The 27600-nt window shown below is 49.2% G+C and overlaps 10 protein-coding genes across 10 annotated transcripts, besides 2 other annotated features; 7 read left to right on the plus strand and 3 right to left on the minus strand.

Annotated features, from left to right (window-relative positions):
* Window positions 1–91: 91 nt before the first annotated feature.
* On the minus strand, window positions 92–1752 carry NFIA_051170 (putative hydrolase, alpha/beta fold family; the record flags this gene model as incomplete). The annotated part of the gene is made up of 6 exons (XM_001257668.1): window positions 92–277; window positions 328–456; window positions 509–632; window positions 696–776; window positions 834–994; window positions 1048–1752. The coding sequence occupies 6 exons, from the start codon at window positions 1750–1752 to the stop codon at window positions 92–94; spliced, it is 1386 nt and encodes a 461-aa protein (XP_001257669.1).
* Window positions 1753–2921: 1169 nt separating this feature from the next.
* NFIA_051180 (F-box domain protein) lies at window positions 2922–3911 on the plus strand (the record flags this gene model as incomplete). Its single annotated transcript, XM_001257669.1, has 3 exons — window positions 2922–3169; window positions 3238–3778; window positions 3864–3911. 3 exons carry the CDS (start codon window positions 2922–2924, stop codon window positions 3909–3911), a joined length of 837 nt encoding a protein of 278 aa, XP_001257670.1.
* Window positions 3912–4708: 797 nt separating this feature from the next.
* On the plus strand, window positions 4709–7739 carry NFIA_051190 (uncharacterized protein; the record flags this gene model as incomplete). The annotated part of the gene is made up of 5 exons (XM_001257670.1): window positions 4709–5674; window positions 5762–5872; window positions 6029–6144; window positions 6193–6845; window positions 6898–7739. 5 exons carry the CDS (start codon window positions 4709–4711, stop codon window positions 7737–7739), a joined length of 2688 nt encoding a protein of 895 aa, XP_001257671.1.
* Window positions 4887–4953: a microsatellite.
* An 807-nt stretch (window positions 7740–8546) lies between the features above and the next one.
* Window positions 8547–9164, minus strand: NFIA_051200 (putative histone H3 variant; the record flags this gene model as incomplete). The annotated part of the gene is made up of 2 exons (XM_001257671.1): window positions 8547–8893; window positions 8969–9164. 2 exons carry the CDS (start codon window positions 9162–9164, stop codon window positions 8547–8549), a joined length of 543 nt encoding a protein of 180 aa, XP_001257672.1.
* Window positions 9165–9889: 725 nt separating this feature from the next.
* derA (putative ER-associated proteolytic system protein Der1) lies at window positions 9890–10712 on the plus strand (the record flags this gene model as incomplete). The annotated part of the gene is made up of 2 exons (XM_001257672.1): window positions 9890–10078; window positions 10152–10712. The coding sequence occupies 2 exons, from the start codon at window positions 9890–9892 to the stop codon at window positions 10710–10712; spliced, it is 750 nt and encodes a 249-aa protein (XP_001257673.1).
* Window positions 10713–13032: 2320 nt separating this feature from the next.
* Window positions 13033–13068: a microsatellite.
* Window positions 13069–15247: 2179 nt separating this feature from the next.
* On the plus strand, window positions 15248–16447 carry NFIA_051220 (glycosyltransferase family 32 protein; the record flags this gene model as incomplete). Its single annotated transcript, XM_001257673.1, has 3 exons — window positions 15248–15526; window positions 15588–15743; window positions 15812–16447. The coding sequence occupies 3 exons, from the start codon at window positions 15248–15250 to the stop codon at window positions 16445–16447; spliced, it is 1071 nt and encodes a 356-aa protein (XP_001257674.1).
* A 1313-nt stretch (window positions 16448–17760) lies between these two features.
* On the plus strand, window positions 17761–18485 carry NFIA_051230 (uncharacterized protein; the record flags this gene model as incomplete). The annotated part of the gene is made up of 2 exons (XM_001257674.1): window positions 17761–18103; window positions 18178–18485. The coding sequence occupies 2 exons, from the start codon at window positions 17761–17763 to the stop codon at window positions 18483–18485; spliced, it is 651 nt and encodes a 216-aa protein (XP_001257675.1).
* Window positions 18486–18644: 159 nt separating this feature from the next.
* Window positions 18645–19434, minus strand: his3 (imidazoleglycerol-phosphate dehydratase HIS3; the record flags this gene model as incomplete). Its single annotated transcript, XM_001257675.1, has 2 exons — window positions 18645–19060; window positions 19116–19434. The coding sequence occupies 2 exons, from the start codon at window positions 19432–19434 to the stop codon at window positions 18645–18647; spliced, it is 735 nt and encodes a 244-aa protein (XP_001257676.1).
* A 357-nt stretch (window positions 19435–19791) lies between these two features.
* NFIA_051250 (uncharacterized protein) lies at window positions 19792–20442 on the plus strand (the record flags this gene model as incomplete). Its single annotated transcript, XM_001257676.1, has 2 exons — window positions 19792–19881; window positions 20056–20442. 2 exons carry the CDS (start codon window positions 19792–19794, stop codon window positions 20440–20442), a joined length of 477 nt encoding a protein of 158 aa, XP_001257677.1.
* Window positions 20443–23188: 2746 nt separating this feature from the next.
* On the plus strand, window positions 23189–27184 carry NFIA_051260 (uncharacterized protein; the record flags this gene model as incomplete). Its single annotated transcript, XM_001257677.1, has 1 exon — window positions 23189–27184. One exon carries the CDS (start codon window positions 23189–23191, stop codon window positions 27182–27184), a length of 3996 nt encoding a protein of 1331 aa, XP_001257678.1.
* Window positions 27185–27600: the final 416 nt, after the last annotated feature.

Here is a 27600-nt window from a genome sequence, read left to right on the forward strand (position 1 = left end):
TCCGCAGGTCTATGTATTACCCGAAAGTAACATGAATGGGCATTATATACCGGCCTTCCCAAGCAGGCCAGAAGTGTGTAATTATGTTCCCTTATTGAACCATCTTCATGGCCAATTTGCGCCGCATGGGGTCAAAGTCCGGTTTGGGCGCCGTGTCTGCATCTTTGTTCGAATCAAAGTGGTCCGCAATATGACCAGGAAGCTTCTCAGGATGCTCAACTATGAATGGCGTCCCGAGGTCTATCTCCTTGGCCATCGCGTTCAGGAAGTTTGTCACCTGTCTCAGAGGTCAGTAGTAGCGTCATGGTGTCTGCAGGAAATACACACCGGTTTCACAAACCACCTATCTCCACCAAGTTCAAACCAACCGAGGTGACCGCCCCAAGACGTAGTCAACATGACACCATAAGGTGTCTGCGTCATTTCTTGAAAAGGAAGCGCATCGACCGAAGCGATCTACAAACTGATTAGTTCGACGTTAAACCTTAGAATTAATTGCAGGACCAACCGGATCATCTTCAGCCTGCACCGTGAAGAATGGGATTCGAATGGCAAGCATGGAGTCGATGGATGCCGCGTCTCGATAGTATGCACCTTCCGTAGGGTATCCCCAGGTTGGGCATTGCAGTGCCCTAACGGAATGATCAATAACCGAACGACGAAAAAGTGCTCTGAGAGAATGTACGAGGTCTTACCGATCAAATTCATGCAAGTATGTAGAGTTTCTGATTGCCTCCACGTCCACTCGCGGATTCCTTGAGACTTCTTCAACATGCCTGATATAGACAAGTCAGCCTGGATAACAAGATTGCTATTGGCAGCGCTAAACTCACTGTTCAAAGAGTCGCTTCATGCTTGATCCCATCGTCTTACTGTACACCTCAAGTCCGAGCCACGTCTTTTGGAGGTTTGCCGAGCTGACATCTAAATTCCAGGGGCTTGCACAGAGCACCGCCGCTTTCAGTTGACATGCATCACCTTCTTCACCGAGGTACTGTGCACGAAAGTGTTAATTTACTCTCAAATCACGAAGGGAGAGCAACTTACATTGGCAAGGATATTTGCGCCGAGAGAGAACCCAATTCCGAACAGGGGTCGATTTGGAAACGCTTTGCGGAGCCATTTTACAGTTTGACGAACATCCCACGTGGCCCGGGCATTGTAGAGCACACCGGTAGTAATTTTGGTTTGAGAGCAGCCTCTGGAATTGACCACACATGCTTCCCAATTCCCATCTGCAATGAGTGGAGCGAGTACATGGCGCAGATAGATCTCGTGTGAGCCACCGCTTAAACCATGGAGAAGCACAAGCATGGGCTTGGTGTCGTCTGAAGGCAAAGCTTGGAACTCCTCTTCCGAGAAGAAAGACGTTCGTTCCGGAAGACCTGAAGGCAGAGTGTATCTCCTCGCTTCATCAGTAGCTTCGGCGTTGTCCTTAAGCGTTTCGTACGGCTCAACGACAAAATCCACTGCAAAGTGCCCTTTATACATCGGACTGTCGGCCTCAAACATCCTACGCTTGTAATACACAGGAACATCATCGAATTTGACGGTGGTCCAGGCAGTCTGCAAATGCCCATTGAAAAGGAACGGATTCAGATGGCATTTCGCCGGCGTCGCAGAGCGACAGACATCCGCCAACGCAACTTGCTGCTTAACACCAGATTCGCCAGGCTTCTTGGTCAACAGGAGTTTGTTATCCTTGGAATGGAAAAATGAAAGCCGTGCACTTGGTCGAATCCATGACAACATGCTTATTACGAGCAGCAGCCCAGAGATAATCCACGGAAGTAAATAGGCGTTTAGGATACTTTGAATGGCAAGTCAGTCATGGCCACAGCGGCAGCCTTGAGAGCCGAAAGGGATCAATGATTGACTGACCCGTCTGAATACATCAACAATCTGATCTATAAGCAGAGTTTTGCTATGACGATAGTAGCCACAAAATGAAAGAAATAGAATACAGAATCAAAAGACAGAAACAGACCTACATTACCACTCTGCACCACGCTTTCTGCATGTATAGGATTTTTCCTTTCCTTCTGCCTCGGCATCACTACCATATCGGGAAGCCATGACATAAGCACCGTTTATCTGATCAATGACTTGGCAATCACATGCTTGCTTCCACTGTTTGTTCTGTTTGTTTTCCCTTACATCATGAGACACAGAGAAACCCTATGATCATGAAGCTAGCAGTCATTTGATAACACAATAAGGCCAGTTACATCGAACTCTTTCCCTCCTCTTTTTATCAGTATGGACTGTGACTTTTTTTAAGCCAAGTGGCACACGCTGGAAGTGAGCATATTTTGAGAAGAAAGATGCAGACATCTACTAGACTTACGAGTGCTCAATGCGGCTGCCAGGAATCCGAAAGCGGAAAGCCAGCTCAAAATTCGGCGAGAAGTCGTCCTGCAAATCCCTTTCGGAATGGAAACCCGGTTTCAAAATCTACTTTACAGATTATTGGAACTTATGTATGCTTGCAGCATTTTTTATTGATGAGTTGAAGCAGCCATCCTTTGGGGTGGTCGGACAGTGACCCTGCATCGGGAGCCTTAGCCTTGTATGTAATGCTGATAGCATCTGCTACACCGTGATCATAGCGCGTGCTCCGTTTGCGTGCAACTTAAAGCCATCGTGGGGGGACTACTTCAAGGTCAACAGGTCCTCCGTATCTTAGCCTTCCTTTTTGAACGGCTCTTTGTCACGCGATGCGCTTTTTGTGTCTTCCATATAACTACACACTATGATACCAGAGAGCCAGCAGCAACTAGCTGGTTCTTACCATATCCATGACCTACTGTCAATCTTCAACGAAGGTTTTCGGAGTGAAGGGCGAGAAACGCTGGAGACAAAGCGCCAAGTTGCTGGTTTCTAGTCTAGCCCGTATAGAAAGCAAGCGGCTTTCAGTCAACATGGTGTATCCTTTCCGCCGGGCTGGAGAAAAGCTGAAGACTGTCGCGAAGATGGATACGTGGGTGCGAGGTCAATCCGAAGAGCAGACCACAGCGACGAAACCTCCGACCCGGTGCTATCTCCTTGAATTGCCAACAGAGCTGCTGCTAGAGATCATCTCGCATCTATCTGTAATACCTGAAACATGCCTGGCTCTGACCTGTAAACGATTGTTTGCGATATCCGGAGCCATTTTCAGATCTGTAAGGTACGGAAACTGCCTCATCAGCTTTGCCCCAGGGATCGAAGTCCACTTCGCTAATTTGGACCCTTCAGGTTCAACCAGGATTTTGCACCTCTATTCCACCATTACCGAAACGGACACAACTTCGTTACCACACGATGGCAACTCATCAACATACTAGAGAACAGCAGGTGGTGGGCCTGCTCGAAATGCTTGAAGCTCCATCCGCGAGATGCTTTCTCCTCTCGCGAACTCAAGCGCAAACCGGAGGACCGAGCATGTCTGTTGGGTAACTTTGCGGGCATAGTTGACTTGTGTCCCTGCAAGAAATTGACGTTTCGGGATAAGATGGATCTTGTTGAACTTTTGAAAGTGCGACAGCGATCGGTTGCCGCCTTACAGTCTCAGTTCGGAGCCAGCATTCAACAGCGATTCTGCTGGCACTCTTGCACCAAGGACTATGGTCCTACGCAGCTACAGATTGAGATCTATCCGGAGCTGGATGACCAAGATCAGTTGAGGATCAAGACCGAATACCGATTGACAACGGAATCCGGGAAGCTAGGAAAGGAAGAATACATAACGCCCCGGTTCGGATGTGCTCATCGGTCAGTCGACCTGTGGCTCTCCAGTGTATGCCAGACGACTGTTTGCCAAAGCTTCGACAGCATCTGCGCGTCATGCAAGCGGATATCAATTTGCAATTCTTGCAACTCAGTGCTCAAGTGTCCTCGAAGGCAACCTTCCCGTGTTGACCAGGACTTAGGTAGGGCAACTTACCACTTCTGGACCGAAAGATGCCTTGGTGGGACGACATCGACGCCAGATCAGACGTGGGCTTCTCAACGTATACATCCCGCTGAGAATTCGGTTGAAGTCGACAATTGCAGCGAGGTATGCCCTTGGACTGTCCGGGAGCATCCTCCTTCTACCGGTCCACCTGCTTTGGGAATGGATATCCTTCGTCCTGCAGTCCAAGATCAGTCGATGAGTCAGCTTTACACTTCAATAAACCTGATTTAAAGACCGGGAAGACTCTCTGAGCCTTCGACACTTCCAGCTCGGCCATTAGGCGGGGGCAAGGCGTTATGATGACACGCATTCATACTGCTTTTTCGTTTGCCATTGCGTATTATGCTTCTCATTTCCCAGCGACTTCTTGTGGATTTGATTCCCTTCTCTTTTTTGTCTGTTTTGGATAGGTACCTTTGCTTCTCATAGAGTATACCCTCATAGAAGATCAAGTCGTTTCCTTGCAATGCATATCTGTACCATCTGCTTGATCTTTGTCTACTCAGTCTCCCTGTAATAATCTTTAATAAAATAGAAGCACCTTGCGACTAATGTCGATGTCTTTCTGTTAGGCTGTCCCTTATACTAAGTCATACGTAGATGAAACAGGTGGTCTGACCGCCCTGGAGTTTCTCCGAACCGAAACGGAAACGGCGCGTATCACGATGAAAGGTCTCTGGTTCGATAACATCTTCGTCCTCAAATTCGAAATCTATCATCCGGGATAGCAGAGCGTTGCGATTCCATGACAGTTATCTGCGTTCGGGGGCGATGAACTACCCACCATCTCATAACGGTCAATATCCTCCGCAGTATTTGCAACAACCGCAGCAGCTACTGTATAGCAATGCCGACTCAAACGCTTCGCCATATGAGTATGGCAAGCCTGTCGCTTACCCTCAGACTATAATTTCGCCATACTCGTCCTACGGACAAGCATATAATATAGAGCAGCATCAACACCAACCACAATCGCACCACCAACAGCAGCAGCCACAACAGCAGCCGCAACAGCAATATGTGAACCCATCTGACGTGTTCCATCAACCGCTTATTCCTCCTGCCTCGTCATCTCAACTTGCCCACGGCTCAACCCAATATGGTGCCCAACCCATGGTTTCTGTTGCAGGCAACAGCAACCGTTCCCCAGCCGTCGCAACCGCCTCAACATCTGCGCAATCAACACCCGCGCAATCAACACAATCGGCATATCAGACAGCCCCAACTCCAAACTTGGGGAATAATGTCTTCAACCAGTACTCTCAGGTTGCTCTTCCAGCGCCTTCGGTTCCAAGTTCAAATTCAGTAGCTGCCGCTCCTCCTGTGCCATCCCCGAAACCCGCTCCTCCTCCGTCATCATCGAAACCTGCGACTCCTGTTCCATCCTCGAGACCTGCTCCTCCCGTTCCGTCGGCATCGAAACCCGCGCCTCCCGTGCAGGCGAAGAAACCCCTCCCTCAAGTCCTGGTCCCGGCTCCTTCACCGGAAGTCCAACAGAAAATGCCGCGCCAGGGCTCTAAAAAGCAAGTGCAACGACAGAACGCTCAGCAACCCGTGCAAAAGCCAACAAAGCCGCCTATAGATTATCAAGTTCTCTTGTTAAGCTTGGCAGATGAGTATTTAAAGGCAGCTTATGGTCACGGGACCATGGTCGCTTTATCAAGGCGGGAGATGGAAATTGAGAAATATTACAAGCTTGTTGCGACAGGTCTTGGTTGCCTGGAGGCAGTATTAAAGGTTTGAATTGCCGCTTCTCCCGATTACAACAATTGCTTCGCCAGTAACTGTCGGGCATTCAAGCTAATTTCAGTGTTACCCTTTTAGAATTGGAGGCTACAACCGCGAATGGAAGCCCTTGTAAGGTTGCGATATGCGCGCATACTGTTTGAGGAGACGGAGAATGATCTTGAGGCAGAAACAGCCCTGAGCAAAGGGGTAAGGGCTCCAGCGCACAGTCGTTCATTAAACCAGCAGTCTACTGACGTTCTTGCTTCGACAGATTGATTTATGTGAGAGAGTGAGTTGGCATCCCTCGGCTATGCACTGCTGTTTCTCCTGGAACACACCATCAGGTTACTTACGGTGTTGCAGAATCGCATGTTAGATCTCAAATATAGTATGCAGCATCTTCTGGCGCGGATGCTACACAAGACCAACCCGAAAGCCTCATTGAAGGCTGTCGATGGTATGATACTGGATGTCGAAGCGTAAGTTGGAACATTGCATTCTACGCAGCTTGGTTCTAACAGTCGCAGATACCGCCATTCGGCTTGGGAGTATGCTTTTCGCTTTCTTCGGGTGTCACTTTCGTTATCAACACCGGCGCATCAGGATTCCGTCTCGGCGCTGCAACATCTACATAAGATCTCGAATATGGCTAACCGACAAGGCGACAAAGCTGTCGCGGCCATCTCGGCCGTGATTGAAGCACTTGCTCATCTGCAACATGGAACAAGCTCCGATGCAATCGAACAGGCTCAGCGTGCAGTTGCAGTAGCAAGAAGCCATCAACTCAACGATGAGCTCCGTCATATACCGCAGCTCTCGACTCTGGTGCAAATGGTTGATATTTGTTGCAGTCTCCTTGAATACGACGTCAACCAGTCATCTCAGAAATTGAAGGTCATGCAAGATTTGATGGACGAAAGATTGAATGATCCCAATTGGCGTGCTGATGGCTCTTTCTCAATTCCCTTGAGTGGAAGATCAGCTGGACCCTCCTCCATTGATACGGGCGATATCCTTCAAGTTCAAAATGGGACGCTCCTATTGAGTTTCAATTGGCTTCCCCAGCACGATCTCTATGCGCTTTGCTATTTCCTCAGCTCGATCACACTCAGCGCAAAGAACTCTTACGATGGTCGTAAGGCTGAGAAATTTCTCCAGGAAGGGATACGAATGGTTAAAGGTATGTCCTATTTCCGTTCTGAGGTTCCAAAATCTCTAACGGGAGTCCGCAGGGAGCTTCAAAGCACCGCAGGAAATTGCAGAGTCAATGGTCAGTGCAAATAGACGCGTTGATTGGCGACGGATCCTGTATTGCAATCTTCTTCTGCATCAGGTTTTTCTTGCCTGTGGTCGGACAGATTGGGATCTGGCGAATCAGACACTAAAGGAGCTGCGCCCCATTGCAGAGGAACTCGGGGATCAGCTCCCTGACACCATTCAGCGCTTGATGGAGTATGCAACGGGCGCACTTGCGCAGGCGACTGGTGATCTGGAGGCCGCCCTTTCCATTTTCCAGTCCCCTCTTCTCTCACTATCATCAATCACCAGCAAGACAGCACGAAATGATCCTCGTCGCGATATCGCTATCCTTGCCGCCTTAAATACGATTCTCATACTCCGTGACCCCAGTCATCCGTCTCACTCCAATCTTCCCAGCGCTTTGGCCCTTGTCGAGTCATTCTGTAAGGGTAGCCCGAACAAGTATATCCAGGCGGCGTATTACCTTGTATGTGCGACAGTGCAAACAGAGTCAACCATCCAGACCAAACAGTATCTTCAGCAGGCTCTTCAATCTGCCACGGCAATAAGCAACAGTCAAATCACCTGCATGACGCTGACGTTCATGAGCTGGAAGTATTTCCGCGGCGTGGTTGGGGAGCAAGCTGAAAAGAGCGCTCGCGCAGGCCGGGCAATGGCAAAGAAGGCCAATGACCGACTTTGGGTCAGCGTCACTGATGAAATGCTGGCAGAGACGTTGGAAAGGCAAGGGAAAAGTGAAGAGGCAGAGGGAGTTCGCGACGAGGGTCACCGCGTGATGACCGGATTGCCACCAGCTCTGAAACGACCTGTGTGACTCCACCTTCTTCTCTTTATATCTTCGTTCTTATTTCTTTTCATTTTTGCTTCTTCTGTCCAAGGCAATCTTGCTAGCCTTCTGTTCTGCGATACCACTTCATGGCCAATTGTGATGATCTTTGCGTACATGGGACATGGCTGGCGCATCTGGGATACATAAATGGGAGCTTGTGTATTGATACAACAAGTTGTTGCTATAGCGTCCGGTATATGAACACGGAGGCCTGCCATGATTTTCAGATTGCAGGTATTCACCTCCGACACCTGATGAAATTGAACGAGAATTTGTTCAGAAACACTCAACTGCATAATCCTAGTAAGTCTCCAGACATTGATAAATTGCGACTTCCTTGACGGAATTGAAGTGCACACAAGTTAGATGCACCGACTACATCGCATCCACTATTCAACCTTGCTGGCAAGGCAACTACTTAATATACATGCATTGAACTCGCGAAGGCTCTTTGGCCCTGGCACAAACAATCTCAATGTAACGGCCGACACGAACCAGATAGAAACTAATTTCCTGAATATGACTCCACAACTCTCCATACGCCTGCAACGTGTGCACCACTCTGAGCCAGGTTGAATCGCACCATGACATAGCAGTAAAAAAGCCTCGAATGAGAATAAAACACCACGGAACAAGTCGACTGTCTGCATGCAATAATCGATATTGGGACAGTCGCTCCCTTGCGCCTGATTTCTCATAGGAGAGATTTTTTGTTGTTTTTTTTTCTCCCTTTGTTGACTGATATTTCTTTCCCCACAAAACGCCGTTATATTGCAATCTGGAAGCTCAAAATCATCCCAGACCGCCCCAAACACCGCGTATTCTTCGGGCGAGCTGGATATCTTTCTGCATAATCGTTACACGCTTAGCATGCAAAGCACAGAGATTGGTATCCTCGAAAAGATGGACGAGGAAAGCTTCGGCGGCCTCCTGTAGCGCCTGAATAGCGTGCGACTGCCACCGTAGCTCCGCGCCTACTTCAGCGGGGAGAAGTTCCAATGCGACCTCGCGTACGAGTCGCGCAAACGGTAGCTTCTGAATAAGGAGGTCATATGAGCGCTGGTATTTGCGGATCTCTTTCAATGCGACTGTGCCCGGCTTGTACCGGTGTCGGCGACCTTGAGGGGTTGGGTCCCCAGCTAGTACGGTATTAGCGATAATGCTATTGCATAGGTTTTGATATGCCTGCGTAAGGAGTCAATGTATGCACATACGTTGGACGTCTGACGGCCTTGGGGCGCGGGCTGGTCGCTTGGCCCCCCTTGTTCCTCCGCGGGACTTGGGCGGCCGTCCCCGAGTGGAAGGTGATGCAGTGGCCGCAGCATTAGATGGACCTGCACCTCCGTCATCTCGAGGTTGCGTTCGAGGAGCCCCAATTGCTTTACGTCCTCGTCCAGTCTTCGGCGGCATGGTGGACAAATGCGCGTTCGGTGTTACGCGAGAATTGTTACTCGAGGGCCCGTTTTTCGTAAGAATATAACCGCCGAAGATATCCGACCGACTGTGCGCCTTCACAAATTGCTGTGTCCTGTCTGATGAGAGGGGTTCGCGCGAGGACAAGGAGTATTTTGTTTTGTTTTGATCCTAATCTAGATGGTTAAATGTGCATCTGACCTGACGTCGTACCAATTCCACCCGGGGCCACTTGGCATGGAACCCTCTCTCTTTGAGAAAAATCTTCTTCAAAGTAAATAAGACAGTTGGGATGAAATGGGGAGCTGGTGATCCCTCAATTACTCCATGTCTCCACTGCCTCTTCAATGCGCCGGCAGAATGTTGTCCCCAGCCATCCGAATTATTGACGCGTAGCGCGCGCTTGGCTTTCACGTGACGATAAGAACTCGAATTGCTTATCGGACAAGTAAGCAAACCGTAAGCAAATCCCCGACTGACGTTTGTTCGGAGGTGGAGAAAAGGCCACCTGGAGCTTGTGCCTGCCGTGTTATTATTTATCCAGTTTGACATGTTGTCCAAGATCACATGTGCCTTTTGTACAATCTTCAATCATACTGCCTATGCTCTTCATTAAGACATTAATTGCTGTTCAGTTCTTCGTATTACTCACTCACTGTCAATCGTTTCCTTAACCAAGCTCAACCCATTCTCCGTTCTGTTATTGCTCTATCTCCGACGTAATGGCCGCCATCTGGGGAAATGGTGGACAGGGCGGGCAGTTCCCCTTGGAGCAATGGTTCTATGAAATGCCTCCAGTTACTCGATGGTGGACAGTTGCGACCGTGGCCACTTCAGTATTGGTGCAATGTCATATCCTGACACCATTTCAGCTGTTCTACAGCTTCCGCGCAGTCTACTTCAAGTCTCAGGTACGTCATGAGAAACCGCAACTCTAGAGGAGGCTGTTATTTGAGCAGGAGCAAAGGCTGACTCTAATGGCAGTACTGGCGACTTCTCACAACATTTCTCTACTTCGGTCCATTAAGTCTCGATCTACTCTTCCATGTCTTTTTCCTTCAGCGGTACTCGCGACTCCTCGAAGAATCTTCCGGTCGCTCCCCCGCTCATTTTTCATGGCTGTTGTTCTACGCGATGACCTCTCTCCTCCTCATTTCACCGTTTCTCTCTCTTCCCTTCTTAGGCACCGCCCTCTCCTCCAGCTTGGTGTACATCTGGAGCCGCCGCAACCCAGACACTCGACTCAGTTTCCTCGGCATATTGGTCTTCACTGCGCCATATCTTCCCTGGGTCTTGATGGCCTTCAGCTTGGTTGTGCACGGCATTGTACCCAAGGATGAGATTTGTGGCATTGTTGTCGGCCACATCTGGTACTTCTTCAATGACGTCTACCCGTCGCTTCACGGCGGCCATCGCCCCTTGGATCCGCCACGATGGTGGAGGCGAATCTTTGATCCGAGAGCAACAGCTGGAGAGGCACAAAGAACAAACACGGAAAATGTGAACCGTGATTTTGCCGCCGCGGCCGCGCCTGAGGTTCGATGAGTTGCTGGCATTTTGGGCAACCCTTTTTCAGCGCCCCAATATTCAGGGGCAAGACATCCCTCGCACTAGCAACGCATCCAGCGCAGCAACCGCCTATATAAGGATTACCTGAGAAGGAATCGTCAGAGCTCTGGCGGGATTCAGTGCTCCAGGCTCCGACGAGTTGGCTTGCAACAAGTCAGCTGCTTGGGGATACTCTCCGGTGTTGATAATTACATATCGCGACATACCAGGGCCCGGACGGCAAGCATGCAGCACACCATGGAAGAAACTCGAGGACGAGGTGCAGCGCACATCTGCACTTGGTCGAGCTGGCTCAAGACATGGGGGATATCAAACTATGATCGCTCCGCTATGAGAATTCAGTGGTGCTCAGTATAAGCTGGCTTCAAGTGGGCTTGTGTATCATGTGGATTACAATCATTATTGCGACGACATTCTGGCTATGATGGTTGATGAGGGACATATGGAGATTTCACCCATTGCTTTGTCGAATAGGCACTTCTAGACTTGAATAGAGACAGAGCTTAGGAAATACCGGTAAAGCAGCTCACTGGAGCTGTAGACAAAAATTCAACAAATACAGCTCCTCAATCTGCCTCAGGCTCTCGGCTCTCACTGCGACAAGGCATGGCTTTTTGGTTGATCATTTCGTCATCAACACTCGACGTCAGCCAGTAATCAGTATACTGCAGGACTGCACGCTATCTCGGCTGCCGTGGTACAGTTTAAGTTAGATATCCACCTCCATCATTAACAATCAGCTGAGTAGGACGCGTGACTACATCCTTCTGATGTCTAGCTGCACGGACTTCAGCTACTAGAAGATCACCCTGGGCATTGAATGGTCTGGCGAGCGTCTTACAATAACAATTATAGTATGATCATCGGATACAAGGGCCTTCAAATGACTATTAAGAGCATTTGTTGCAACTCAGGGAAGAGAGGAGTTCTCCGCTGAAGTGTCTGAGAGTTAAGGTAGGGCACATGCGATGAGTGACCCACTTCGACTTTTGAATGAATTTCACCGATTGTGTGCATTTTCGCCCAATGAAAAAGTGTCCTACATGGCCAAGCCTTTGAATGCCACGAGTTTCCACGTAGTTAGGTTGTTATTCTCAGAGTGTGAGAATGTTGATTGGTTTGTTCGACTCTGTGGGGTCGGTTATTCATGGACATTGAACTTTGATTTTCTCAACTTTTCGTATCTTTGGTAGAAAAGGGCCCTTCGATCCTTTACAGTTCAAGCGCACCAAGGCTAGAGTGGTTGAAATAGAGTAAGATGCCTTGTGACCCTTTGTGGATTATGAATAGCTGCCTGATACAGGCTGATGGTTGCATGTCCTTGAGGTTGAAGTCTGGAAATCGAAGCCTGGTAGACCTGAGCAAAGAGCAGATGAGAAGTCACTGCATAGCACTACCCTCACCTTAGATCAACTTTTTTGAGAGTCTGACAGGCGTTCCTCGGCTCGAGATTGTAACAGTCTAACAGAGCTGTCTCTTGGCTTCATTTGCTGGTATTAATATGGAAGCCTTGGCCGACGCTCGAGCCGGGGTTTCGACCTTCCTCGTCAACCAAGGCTCGGCGTTCCTCCAAGCCTAGGATCGCAAGGTGGATGAGGTCTTCTGTGGCGATGTCTGGAATTCGACAATGGGACGGTCCTCCGTTAAGATGATGTAGGCTGTGAAATTCTATGGAACAGTGTCGCCTATTGATGAGGATTTGCTTGGAAGTGTTCCGCTGCCAGTGCCACCTGACAACAGTATGATCAGAAGACATTGCCGCATAGGGGATACCAAGGTAAGTTTGATGGGAGCGACGCAAATCGGGTCATAAGTTGGATTGAACGAGGAGTGTGGACTGCGATGTGATGTGCTGCCGAAGTCTTGCCTTCTTGCTAGTTGCTACGCCGCACCCGATATGACGGATGCTAAGAAGCGATCTAGAGGCGAGCCTTGTCAATCGTCAGATATGCCCAGTAGGCAGGGAGTACGGATACGGAGTTATTGTACTCTGTAGTCCGTACCTCTCAAGTTCATGCCATAGTACGACCCAACTGTGGCTTTGCAACTTTCCATAATTCGCAGTTTTCCTGCTCTGAGAGAGCATACGTACTCCTTGGCGCGTTCTAGGCTCTCGGTACCTATCTAGGTAAAGTGGTAATGTCCAAGCCACAATAGGTCGTAATATTACACCTTACGCTCAGCCATACGAACCCCGAGACAAGCTTACTGAAACAGCTCCCTCAACGACATAAAAGGCAGGGATTATTGGCAGGTATTTGGAACTTGAATACTGCGGTGCCTCGTTCGTACTTAGTGACAGGCTGACAGGCTGACAGGCTGACAGGCTGACAACCGGCTTTTATGTTGTGGTATAAGATCCTTCTCTGTAACACAAGGTAGTTGATATCGAAGAGATGGCTGCAATTGAGGAAGCAAGCCTCGGAATCGATGGCCTTTGGAATATCAATGAGACTTCTTTTGGCTGAGTTGATCAGGATGGATCATGGTAGACCTAGATTAAGTCATAATACTATATACCTATGCCATTACACAATGCACAAGCGGCGATACGAGTACGAAGAACGGACGAGCCATTATTGGTCATTCCTATCCCCAGCGACTTTGCATTATCATCAGACACCTCATTTATTGGTTCAGTCTATACACGCAGCCAAGGCATAAGAACGAAATCCGGTAATCCACACTGAAATGATCTCAACAAATGAATCGTACGTGTCAATAAAACCTTGTAGGTTCAGGGTAGATATGACCACCTGCTCCGTGGACCCAAAGAGAAACTAAATAAGGTACATCATCATCCAAATAATATCGCATTGAAAACAGCAATCGTCGCTTAATCTGTATAGAAAGAAAAGCAAGTTCGGTGTTCTTTACATACCAGCAAGGCTTTGGACGAACTGCGCCAATCCCGCTCAGTTATCATTCCTGTCTCAACAAAAGGCTAACGAAGAAAGCAGAAGAACTAAGGTAATCAGCTAAAATGGCCTAGTTTCAGCGACGAACCTTGTCGTCCCATTAGTTTCATTAGTGCAAGCTTCTTAAGTATAAACTGGTATACTGGCCTTTGATCCTATCCCTTTTGAACTTACTGTTCCGTCAGAATACCTTACCTTCTAGTAGTGTGCATCAGCTCAATGACGATATGCGAATAATAGTCTCAAAATTTCCTATGTAGACCTTACCAGTATTATATCTTACCAGATACTCGCGCGTAGGTACGTAATGAATTTCAATGCACTGCCCTGCTCGTCAACTCCGGTAATAAACTAGCCCGGTGAAAGTTTGACACTAGACCTGATCAGGGAAGAATTTCGCGAGCTAGATCAAGTAGTGTGGCGGAGGCTTAGCTCTGGCGCAGTGGCTCTCAACACCAACCTAAAGGCTTCCCCGAATATTCGTAGACTTGCTCCACTACACTCTAGTATCATGCCCCGTCGCCCCCACCTCTCCAGGGCCCTCTCCCCTGAACAACCCTGGGTCCTCCCTCGTAACCATGGACCGCTGTTAAGGGATGTTGACATGGGCGAATCGAACGACTCGTACACACACGCGGCCACGCCTCCCTTCTTTCTCTCTTTCTTTTGCTCTTCAACTGCCCTCTCTACTTTGTCTTTCTCTAGCTGATGCTTTGTAGCTAGGCATCCTTCGTTCCTTCTCTTCGTTCTTTAAATCATTTTCTCTTGTCCTTTTTTTTTAACTTTACTCCGTATCTCTATTTTTTCCTTATACTTTTTTTTTCCCCTAATTTCCAGTCCAAGAAACTCTAACCATCCTACATTCATTACCGTTATTGATCAACAGGTCCAAAACGTCCTCGAAAGATTATTGTTTGCCTAATTTTCCTTCAAATCTATCCTTGACAAAGTTAGCTTTGCTTCGTATTATTCGTCGCTTCTTCCCAACGGCCCCAAATTGGCCCCCTCCCCGCCTCCCTTTCCCCATTCGAACCTCTCAGATCACTTCTTGAAACCGTCAGCTATCATTGCTACTAATAAGTAGTGGTAGTAGTAGTGGCTTGTCGTCCGTCACTAGGCTTCGTTTTGTGTCAATCCTCTCACTTTTTCCCTATCCTCGCAAGCCCTTCCGCCGAGTTCTGCGGATCTTCATCAAAAGGGGCGTCACAACTTAGGGCAAACAGAACCTCTCCGATTACCTGCCTCCTTCTGAATAACGCCTGTGCTTTGCGACAGCATTAATCCTCCTCCAGGCATATACAATCACTATTGTTCGGATAATAATCAGTCTACTATCAGGAGATCCAGCAATTGGAGCTTACATTGTCAATCTTTTTACTCCGTGAGCTGGCGGCAAAAACAAGGTTGAAGATAAACAACAAACCGGAAACAACTGTTGCGGCCTCTTCGCGTTCACAAGAACCTCACACGACACGCCCTTACGACTCGAAATCACGTCAGAAAATAATTTGCGCTTCAATTGGGGACACCTGTCCATCTTTTGTTCGGCCGTACTGTTGCACAGTTGCACGGTCGTGCTACTACACATCCAACATGCGGCGCGGTGTCTTGATCTTTCTCATTGTCAACCTGCTCATCATATCGTTTCTTGTGCGCAGTGTCTTCACCCTACTATCCTTGCTGGTAGAAGATGCCTCGGCCGATGCAATTCGTCACGCGGAGCTTCCCTCGCCAAATTCGAGCTTAATTGAACAACGGCCGCAGATTATACCCAAGATCATTCACCAGACATACAAGAACGAGACAATCCCAGAAGTATGGCGGGAGGCTCAACAAAGCTGCAAAGATCTGCACCCTGACTATGAATACATCGTATGTGCTTCATTTCCCGTCAACCGTTGCCTTGTTATACTAACGTGTCCTCCCGCATCAGCTATGGACCAACGAAAAGTCGCGCGAATTCATCAAGGACGAATATCCGTGGTTCCTCGACACATTCGACGGCTATAAGTACCCGATCCAACGGGCAGATACTATCCGATACTTTGTTCTTGCTCACTTTGGCGGTACATATATTGACCTTGATGATGTATGTTTTCCGAGCATGGTTACTAAATTGAACTGAGAAGTTCTGTTTGCTGACTCGAATTGATTCAGGGTTGCAACCGGCGATTGGATCCCCTCCTCTCCTACCCTGCTTGGGTGCGCCGTACCGTTCCAACGGGTATTTCGAACGATGCCATGGGATCCGTTCCCCAACATCCGTTTTTCCTTCGAGTCATTGAATTGTTGAAATCTTACGACCGCAGCTGGCTGCTTCCTTATATTACCGTCATGTACTCGACTGGTCCTCTCTTCCTGTCAGTGATTTGGAAGGAATACATGCAAGATAAACCGAGTGAGGCTGCACGAGTTCGGATTCTCATGCAGGATGAATACAACAAGTACTCGTGGAGCTTCTTCACTCACCATGTCGGCAACAGCTGGCACGGTAAAGACGCCAGATTGATTTTCTGGATGGGTCAGCATTGGATGTTCCTTACTGTTCTGGGTTTCATCTTGGCCTCTGTCGTGGGATTCTGCCTCTGGTGGGTCTATGGGCGCATGATTCTCCTGAGCTCGAAATACCGCTACCGATACTCGAAGCTACCGGGCCTGGGTCGCTTATCCTCCCCTACACGTCGATCTCGAAGCATGATGCCTACGCTACTTCGTCGTGTTAGCTTTAAAGAAGACGAAGAATCTGCCCATGTTACGGAGACCTCGTTCGAACTTCACAACCGTCGCGATTAAGGTTCGACGCCTCTTTTGTGACCGAAATTGTGACCGTGGTCACTTCGCAACGCATTTTGATACGACTCTTGCATCCAGCATTTCTTGTACCCACTATTCCCGATGGTCCAACACTGTTCTGAGACACGCAGTTCTGGGCCATGTTTCTCTGCTTATTCGTGCATGTATGGAGTTTTTCTTGGGTCACGGATTGACCGAAGCGCCTGTTTGAATCAGATGGTTGCTTGTACATGTTTTGGCAAGATGACTTGGATCTATCTGCATGCGAGGTAGTCTGCTAGGCAGCCTACCCGCATTGTATTTGGCTCTCTCAGATTCCTGATCTACTTTGCTCTTTCCTCTTCACCTTTCCTTCTCCATTGTCTCTTTTACATATTTCTTTGTATTGATCTTTCACCTCCCTTGTTGACCCACTACCTTTCATGTCACTATAGACTTGCGCTCGTGATGGGTGTACTCATCCCCACTACAGTTATAACGTATCGGCTGGGAAGCAGACCGGAAATAGAAATTTGTTAAGCGATGATACATTCGCGATGACCAGGTCAATCAAATGACCATTGTCTTCTTCATATCAAGTCCACGGATGCCTCTGTACTTCCAAGTTATCAGTCGAGGACTGATGGAGAAGAAGTGCTATATTGGAGGCTTGGGCTCCAGATGATCTAGTAAGGCGCAAGAGATTGCCAGTAAGCAGTTCTCCATCCTGTTTGGGCGTCAGCAACATGCAGCTTGGAAGAATACCGTGCAACATGTTTCAGCCCCGATTCTCCGTGTTCCAATCAACTTTGAGTTCGGCACTAGCAGATCGCCGCTAATGCATACCAGGCGTGGGCCTGCGAGAGGCATATGCTTCAGATTCGTCCAGCAACACCTTGAGACATAATCGGGGTTGCAACGCTCGACGAATCCAGCAAAACACCAGGGGTAGGATAGGTAATGTTTTAAACACAATCTACCCCTGCGAATACTACTACATTGAAACATGAGACAAAGTGACTCCATAGACCTCTGTTCATTCTATTCAGATTTTAAGCCGCAGTCTCGCCAGCCATTTCCACTCCACCCTGAAATATCTGGAACGAGCAATGAGGAATGAAGACTCTTGTCGCTTCTCCGGTGAGGAATGGTGCGACTAGTGACTATTATCTCATTAGCATTACCTGCCTTTCTTTTCAAATCATATAAAGAGTGTGTTTGAAGCCAATACTGCTCATACATCTTCAGATCTCTTCCCTTGAGGACTCATACTGTCTGTTATACATTTTGATTACCGGTAGAAGTACAGACCAGCCACAACAACGCAGCTCACAATGAAGCCAACTCATCTTTACAACTCTCTCGTCTTCCTCATCCTCCCTACCCTGGGCTACGCGGCTCCAGCTTCCACCACCACCCAGCACCAGGCCCGAGACGTGAAGATCACAGCAGCGCAGATCGAGGCCATCGCGCCCAAGTCGAAGTCGTGCGCGGACGCACCCGCCCCGGGCGAATGCGCCACGTCCGAGCAGGCCGCGGCCAACATCGCCAAGTCGTTCGAGACGTACAAGGTGACCTTGGCTGCGGAGCAGGCGGCCGTGATCGGGTTGATGGCCTTTGAGAGTTTGGATTTCGAGTACAATAGGAACCATTTCCCTGGTGTTGCGGGGCAGGGGAGTATGTTTGCATTTTGTTTTGTTTTTTTACGATTCGTATTCTGCGAGAAGAGGGCTGACCCTGATTTCGTATAGCTCGGAATATGCAATCGCCTGCATTCAATGCCAAGTATGCGGCTTCTCTGCCGGCTCTTGCGGACAAGTTGAAGGGTGTGTCTGGCGACCCGGCTGGTGTCCTTGACTTGTTGCTGTCGAACGAGGAATATGATTTTGGTTCCGGGGCTTGGTTCCTCACCACGCAGTGCTCGCAGGATGTGCGCTCGGAGCTCCAGTCTGGTTCCCAGGGTGGGTGGGAGAAGTACATCACCAGTTGTGTGGGGACGAATGCGAATGAGGAGCGCAAGGCGTACTGGACGCGGGCCGTGCAGGCGCTGGGTGCTTAGAGTTCTTTGGAGGAGCGAGTTTGGATCTCGACTAATGGTTCCAATTGAGCATCAATGCAGTGTATTCTTTGGGATTCATCTGTATCTTCGTAACTTCGTCTCTCCGGCTGCTGATATATCCGTAGTTGCCCCTCCCCCTCTCATATATATTCAGAACCCTTACAGCACTCCCTTTGTACTAACCACATCTCCCGCTCCGACTTCGCCAGCCACCCTTCTGGCACAGGCAGTGCGGATAGCTACGGCCAGCGCCTTGAACGCACTCTCCGCACGGTGGTGGTCGTTATCTCCGTATGTGCAGCCAACATGCAGCGTTACATCGGCAGCCTGCGCGAAGCTGTGCAGTCCATGAGTGATCATCTCGGTGCTCAGGTCTCCGATCTTCTCCCGCTTGAAGCCCAAGTTGATCACGGCCCAGGGACGGCTGGAGAGGTCGATCACAGCCCAGGAGAGAGCCTCGTCGAGCGGAGCGTCGCCGCGTCCAAATCGTGCAAGAGATTGCCGGGCGCCTAGGGCTTTGGTGAAGGCAGTACCGAGCGCAAGGAAGGTATCTTCGGTGGTGTGGTGATCGTCAACTGTACAACACATTAGCCACGAGATAGTGCGAGTGGACGAGACTGAAGCACATACTGTACAGATCTCCCTTGGCTCTGATGGCTAAACTCCACCCAGAGTGTTTGGCGAGAGCATGCAGCATGTGATCCAGAAATCCGATCCCCGTGCTCACGGTGATCTGCTGGGTCGGTGTGAATTGGGTCGCATGGGCGGCATTCCTGGGGGGAACGATGCCGTGCTTGGCGGCCTCTGCCTCCTTCGGGTCTTCAGGGGCAGGGAAATGATCTGACGGTTCGTATGGAGGGAGGACGCCGCCGTCGAGAGAGAGAGACACCTGGATCTTGGTCTCGTTGGTCACCCGCGAGACGGTCGCTGTTCGTGCGGAGAGAGGCATTGTGTAGATGTAGGGCGGCAGGTTCAGTAATTGAAGGGTTGTGTTTCTAGGATTCAGTAATCAAGCAGTTCCCGTGCAATTGAATCCTGATTCAGCCTATCTCAAGGGCTGGGTAGTAATCAAGGTCTGGTTCAGTGTCACTTTTTTTAGCGGAACATGTCCCGCGTATCAGTGTTACCGGAAAGGGACAATCACTTAATCCGACTGTATAGCTGCGTCATTCGCAAGTGTTATCGAATGATAACAGCTGCAAATGTCATCTCAGCTTCATGTCGACGACTGTTCCAGTTCTTCTGGACTTTTTTCTTTTCAGTCCATAACATCTATAAAATTGGCACATCATCAGATCCCTCCGTCATGCCTACAGTGAGTCAGAAAGGGGACATTGACCCTCCAGACGAGGTCACATCGGAGGCTGTTCGAGGGTTCCTCACTGGAGCGTTTCGGGTGGGTTTGATCATGATAATAATCCTTGTTATTTCCAGATGAGTTCCATATCGGGTCCATGGGTTGAATGCCCAGACCTTGCCCAAGCGTTCTCTATCAATTGCTTGGGCCATTTTAGGAGTATGTGCTGGCGAAATGAGTGCAACATGCTGACGCTCAGCTCTTGATTGGTAGTTTGGCTCCGTGTCCATCCTTGCACATATGATCCTTATGCTTCCTCATCCTTTCAAGTTCTCTCCGCCGGCAGCAACTCCGTCGCATCCACCGGCGTCGCCGTCATCAAGTCGTCCGAGGACCTTGCGTTTTTCCAAGGACCATCTACGGTCCAAATTCATCTACGGCCCCCTCGAGGGGTTTTCTGAGTGGCTGTCTCCGACGGCCCGGGTCTACCGGGGATTGACTCCGCAATTTAAGGTCTTCCTACAGATTGCGGCAATGACTCTGGGGGGATGCATCTGGGCCGAGCGGAGAGTGAACGAATATATTGATTTCATGCGGAAGGTAAAACGAGCCGAACGACTGCAGGCACAGAGGGTAGCGCGATTCTCAGAATCGGAGTAGAGCGGGTTTTGTATAAGTTTGAAATTTCATCAAAGGTCTCCGCTCATCGAAGGCATCCACCCGCCGAAAACACAGGGCAGTGTCGATGTGTGGCATTGCATCTTGTCGAGCCGAGACAATGACCAGAACGATATGTATGGTCTGCCTCATAACTACATGGCTCAACTGGCCGATGCGCTCTTTCGTCGTCCCTCTCTCCTCGCCACGGTACTCACTCTCTGTGCGGGGATGAATCTGAAACGCTGTTTGTGATCTCCGTGACGACGGCTCGACTAAGTCCTGTACTCCGTAAATCCTCAGCTATCCGGTTGCGTAGATCAGCAATGGGACTCCGTCATTCACTAAGAATACAAGCTGTGCTGCATCATAAACTTCAAGTTGATCGCAGGACGAAAAGTGCCATGATTGGAAAAGATCTGTAACATGACATCAAGGGTGAATCACTCGATCCAAATGGCTTTTCTTGGCCCTTGTATTACGAGTACTGTGGTGGTTAGCCCTAAGCCTTACTTTGCTGGTGTACGGAGTACGCGGCTATTCTTAGTTTCTCGAAGGCGCCCGGGCTTGTGGCTCAGTGGAATAGGCTTCAATGGCTCCGTTTAGGTGCATGAGTAAGGTAGTGAGTACCGTACCTTTCAGGCTTTCCCAGGTAGGATCGAAGTTAGAACCATGAAGGAGGCAGGAACCATCCTGAGTTCCACATAGTCGATGACACTTGGCACTCAACTGGCCTTGGGAGGTAAAATGGAGACCGCAGAAGACTTGGAGCTGGACAGTGTACCCTTTTCTCAGAGTGGAATACCTCTCTCTCTATGAATTGAGTAATCCACACGATGACGATCCGAGATCTGGTGGAGCTTGCGTTGCGCTAGTTGAAAGCTGTATTTAGCTGTTACAGTGTAGATGTTCCGTGCTTCGGAGGCGTTCTTCGTCTCCTAAAACCTGACCATGAACTAAAGAAAGTATCTCAAACTGTTGTTGTACGGATGGAAGAGTCGTCTGTTCGTTTATTTTGTCTACAACTGGTGTGGCTCGGATCCGTCACACTTTTGTAAATGGAAGGGTCGCCTCAAATTGTTTACCAAGATAGGCTAAGTGTTTGTCGGTATCAGGTAGCTTAAATCCACCCATGTTTCAAGTTTCAACCCCTTTTTAGCTACGGAGTACCTCTGTACCTGGCTAGAGACTGAGGTACCTGGGTTGGATATTCAGTCTCTCTCATGTATCGATAAGTGTCAGTGCTGAATGGTCATGGAACTCAGGATTTGAGAACTTATGTCATGGATTTATAGGGAGGTACATCATACAATGATGCTATTGCTGCCAATTTTCCCGTACATTATTGCGATCGGCTCCATCTGATCATTTCCCATTGCGAAGCTCTATGATCATTATTGATCAGCAAGTAGCATTAAATTTTGCCGTCAGCATCACCATGAGGCATTGATCGTCCTTGACTGTTCTCGTCTTGCCGCCAGAGCTGTTTGCAGCAGTAACCTGTAACTTGTACGTAACTGAAGTAATTCCTTACCTTACTAAAAGAGGGTAAATAAACATAGTTAACTAAGTAAAATTGCTTACATGATCCACGCTGACATCATGCTTGTCGTCAATCAGCAAATCGAATGACATTATTGACAGTGTATTATTATTTTAATACTTCTGTAGTCATTAACCAACAGTCGACATTTAGTTATATCAAGTTATCTGTCACTCTTATTATTCACCTACTAAGACTACTAAGATAGCCAACATCCATCCATTTCCATCCATTGACTCTTCCCCTCTGGTTCTGGTGTGAAATCTTGTTCCTGGTCATCTTATTTTGTTCCTGTTCCTGGTTTATTTCCCCTGTTCTTACCATACTCCAATACCCTACCTTCATATCTCATTATTGTCATTATCATACCTTAGCTACCTATCTCGCCCTCCTCCAGTATTGCGCAAGCCAGTACTAGTCAATTCATTCTTCCTGTCGTTGTTGGCTGCTTTCGTTTCCATCTGCTTCCCTTTCCGGTGCTTCATCCGCTGCTTCTGTTCTTCTGATTCTCTCTGGGCGGTTATCGTCTCTCAGCTCCTTTGTCTCATTGTAACCTTCCACGTACCTTTCTTCATTCTTTTGTTTTTCTGCTCTTCTTCTGGTGAGCAATTCAGTTAGCGGTTGCCTTCAGCTCCTAGGGAAATTGTGGACTTGGATGATTTTTTTTTCTTTACTTCTTTACTTTTCTCTTAACCATTTCCGATTGTTTATTAAAATCTCTGGTGACTACGTCAAAGCTACACTACTTGGCCTAAAGTACCACTGTCCTCGCCGTAGCTCCGGTGCTTCCCCTCAGTCTACCAATTGCTTCTCATGGCGCCTTGACGGACTGCTGTATGTTCCACCTCTTCTTCTCCTTTCCCTCTTCTTCCTTCTCCCTAATTAGTCTGCTTTTCCCTCGTTTTCCTTCTCACATCTTCCCTGCTCCACAGGACCATAGGCTGAGCTAGTTTCATGGTCCCAAAAATCATGCTCTCCCTATCTACCACTAGCCGGTCTTTATCCAATATGCATGCCCATCATTACCATGTGGTGACACTCAGCTAACTTGGCTCTTCTGCGCTTCTCTCCTAGTGAGAACGACGTCGATGTCGTCGATGTGAGGACTTATCACTCTTTAATAAATTTCCCTGACACTCGTTATTTTTGCTTTTCTACGCTTGCCGTGGATCTGAACCTTTTCCAATTTATCCGCTCCTCTCCGCCATGGCCGACAGCTTGGGGAAGAAAGAGCGCAGAAAAAGCCTGAGCGTGTTTAGCCCGTCCTCGACGACCTCAATTCTATCCGGTTCCGCGATCACCCACGATCGATCGCCCTCGGACGATGTCAACACTCTCAAGAAGAAGAACCGACGAAATTCCGGGTTTTTTGGTGTCCGGAACACCAGCCCAGCAAGAGCTCCGGGCAACAATGCTCAGCATTGGCCCGGCACGATCGAATCGGAATCAACGGCAGCCTGCATAGCTTCGACACCTACAATAATAGTCCCGGAAACCACCACTCGTTCCCGACGTAAATCTCTGCAGAAAAGGCGCACGTCTGTCTTTGGTTCCTTACGATCGCTTCATTCACTGGATGACGACGAAAAGTCTATCGGGCGCGTAAAAGGTTCGCCTGTTGACGATGAAGACGCCTTTGCCTCTCGAAATGGGGTCGGCTCGGTCATTCTGCACCATGGGGCGATCCAGACGACAGGCGGCATGTGGAGGAAGAAAAGCCAGTACCTGGTCCTCACGGATACGCATCTCGTTCGGTTCAAAAGTCAGAGCAAGGCTGCGGAGATGTTCTCCTCAATACCTGCGTCCTATACGCGGTCCCCAGCAATGAATCGCCAATCAGTCGCCTCAATTAACTCGTTGCAAGAACCCCAGCTTGCTGTTCCCAACGATGCCTCTGTGGGAATCCCTCTGAACAGCATCATCGCGGTGTACATGTTGGACGACGGGAGACCTTCGTCCATGGTCGAAGTTGCCTATCTGGACGAGCGGCTGCACAAGGCCGCTTTCATACAAATGCAAACATCAGATCTCCAGGAACTAAACCTATGGATGATAGGGATTCGTTCAGCAGCGGAAATGACCCGTAATGCGGATCCTCTACCCTTCGACCAGAAGTCGGTCGAGTGCGTGTCCCGGATGCTCGAATACGAGAGAGATTACGACCCAGAAACGTTTCGTATGTTTCGGGTCATCCAGATGGCCTGCAGTAGCAAGACTACCACACGGGCCTCATCGGATGACCTCACCAAGCTTTCCCCCACCGGGTGCTATCTCGCCTTAGGTTCACACAAGCTTCACTTGATACCTTTGCACAAAATCTCTAGTCGCTCTTCGGTTGTTTCGATGTCCGATCTGGAAACTGCTACATCTTTCGGCTTGATGAATCTAACCGGGTTATCAATGGAATGGGGTGACGATAGCCTCCATCTGACGTTTCGGCTTCCGCTTGGCAAACCATACTCGGTCTTCCTGGCTTCCGTACATTCGCTCGAGGTTGCTTTCTGGATAAGGCAGCAGACGGAGTTTTTGCGTCCGTTGTGGCTCCGGCAGCCATACGATTTTATCGTGCCTCGCGATTTGAACCATGAGAGCAATTACCCGCCTGTCAGCTTGGACGAAGACTACGGCTGCTTTGATCGAACGTTGGTCGCCTATTCCGCCAGTTATGATATCGACACCTCTAACATCCGCTATACGATTGACATGCAATGTGACAATGCGCCCTGCTTCAGACTTCTGCCGCCCGCTTCCCCCCACCGCCAGAAATATACCGCGTTAGAGCTCATTGCGGTCTTACGAGCTCTTCGGTACAACGAGTCTTTCTGCTCTATCTCATTTAGCAGGGTCAGCTTGGATGCGCTCCAGAGTGTTCGTGATTTCCATGGAGTGGACACAGACGCTCTCCTCACTCGCTCCGGCTCTCCCATTCACATTCCCGGCCAAGAGAACTTGTCAGTGTTGTCACAAGAGATTCGCGCTTTGGCCCTGAAAAGCACTTACCTCAATCGGCTTGATTTTTCCTACACGTTGAGTCGCATGCCCAGGTCTGATAGTGAGAGTCACGATCCAGGATGTGGAATTCCTGAAGCCGTTTTCCCCATCTGCCGCAGGCAGCTCACGAGCGTCGACTGTGTTGCGCTCAATGGAATCAGACTCGGAGATTCAGATCTCGATTACTTAGTCGATGCTGCCTCACAGAAAGGAAGTCATTTACGTGCATTGGAAGTAGGACACTGCGGCCTGACCGTTCACGACGTTGATCTCCTTCTTTCGACACTCGTTACTCAAGCCTCTACGCTAGAGGCAATCGACCTTTCTGGTATACAGGGCCGTTTAGGTCCCAGCTTACTCCAACAGTACCTCGGGCACTTTGGCAAACTGAAAAAACTTGATCTCTCACGCGTCTCCCGAACTTCAGGCCCGGAAGCGCTGATTAGCCCAGAGACTCTATTCAGATGGCGGCTGCAGGAGCTTTCTCTGAGTGGAACTGCGGTCAATAGAGAGACTGTGGATGCGATAGCTACTTATCTGGCCAGCGATCAATCTCGCGACCTACGTATACTTCGGCTTGACCAGTGTGGATTGACAGGGCAGGATGTTGCCATTTTTCTGCACTCAATAGCTGTGGTTGGTGCGCCTCGGGATCTGCATCTTTATGTCAGTGAAAACCGCCTAGACCTGGGCTGTTCGTATCTTTTCGACGCCATAGCTCAGAACAAGACACCGTCGCATCTTTCAATGAGGATGATTGACTTTAAGAGGGAAGAGCAATTTCAGGAACTAGTGGAGGCTCTCAGAATAAACCGGACCCTGAAATATCTCGACATTTCCAAAGCCTCACTGCCGTATGACGCCGGACCGGAGACGTGCAGATCGCTCCAATTAATGTTCGAGGAGAACAGCACATTGGAAGACCTGGATATCAGCGGAGAGAGTGCACACTTGGATGTGGCACGATTTGGGATTGGGCTCAACCTGGCCTTGACCGGCTTGAAAAAGAATAAGTCCCTCAAGGTCTTGAAGATAGAGCATCAGAAACTTGGATTTCAAGGCGCGAGCACTTTGGCCTCCGTGCTGGAGGAGAACACCTGCCTGCGCGAAGTCCACTGTGAGAATAACGACATCAATTTGCAATCGTTCACTGTCCTGGTCAACGGACTCCAGCGAAACAGGACAATCTTGAATCTCTCTTCCATGGACCGCGACCGGGTTCAGTCCCTCGATAAATTTCGGCGGGAGATTGAGAACGTCAAGCGTGATCTGAGCCACGCGCAGAGTTCCACTACGAGCTCTATTCGCCGCTCGATCCACGCTGCCATTCATGTCAAGAATACGACGGTTGGGAATAAGCTGTCCAAGCATTCCTCAGCGGCGAACCCTACTCGTTCTATGACTTCGCCATCTTTGAGCTCAGCGTCGACCACCGCCGTACAGGCTTCCCATGTGATGGATCACGATGTTGAGATTATTCTGCAATCCTTGAATGAAAAATGGGACTCGGAGGTTGCGCGTCTGCGTCGCTATCTGTTTCGGAACTATACCATGGTCAATGGAATCGACGATGGCTACGATGATGCCGCTAGTGATGGCCGGCCGGCTACGGCAGCTAGCCTTGGGACGATGCTGGAAAATCTGAAACTGAGTGGTTCGGAACTCAGCGAAGAGAAACCTACGATATCTCAGACTAGCTTGCAGGCTACACCACAATCTGAAGAGAAAGCCGACTCTCCAACACCATCAACTGCCAGTGCAGAAAGCAAGAGCAGCCATCTGGACATTTTCAAGAGCCTCGACGCTGATAGTGGCTTTCGAGCCGAACTCGGTGATCGACCACAGACAGCTGGTGACGTGCTGACGCACCATGGGTCCGCAGGCTTGCCACTAGAGTACTCTACCTCTAATGCACCCTCGGCACGCTTGGCAGTTCCGGTTCCTGCGATGCCATCAGTTACAGTCAAACCTAACAGCGTCCGAAGCGCCCGCAGCTCGAGCTCCGTGTCGACAAGCGCGGGTACTACAGTGAGTTCACGTAGTGCATACGGCACAGCTTCCTCCACGCTAAGGGGCTTCCTCAGCAAAGGCGTATCGAAAGATCGGCGCGGTCTTGATAAATTGAAACCTGGGCCTCTTTGTGTCTCTAGTGATGCGCCTCCCCAGCTGGATTGGACACCACCTCAGCTAGAACTACGTGGGTTCCGATAGATGATGGTGTCCACAGCCCCCCAAAGCTGCGAAGTTTGATGAGCTTGTCTGGACTCGCTTGACCGCACGCATCATCTTCCGAGCCGGTTCTGGGCAACATCCACTCGAAATGACACATTATGAATTGTACAGCACAAGTTGTTCCTGGATATTCAACAACAATTTCTTTTCTTTCAATTTTTTTCCTTTCTTCATTTCTCTTTCCTGGCTGAGCCTGCCTGTACTTACTATCCAACCTATCTGTGATCTTGAGCCATTCACAGCGCTCCTGGAAGCGGATTCGTGGACTACCATGACTGCATATTTTGAACACTATTGCCTGAACCCATTCCCTCCTAACATCTGCTCCTCGTTCCTCTTTCTCTGCATTTTCCCGCTTTCTTTTGGCGCTTGCTTGATTTTCAACGGATATCACC

This window comes from Aspergillus fischeri, genomic scaffold (assembly GCF_000149645.3).
Source record: "Aspergillus fischeri NRRL 181 1099437636266 genomic scaffold, whole genome shotgun sequence".
NCBI classification, from domain to species: domain Eukaryota; kingdom Fungi; phylum Ascomycota; class Eurotiomycetes; order Eurotiales; family Aspergillaceae; genus Aspergillus; species Aspergillus fischeri.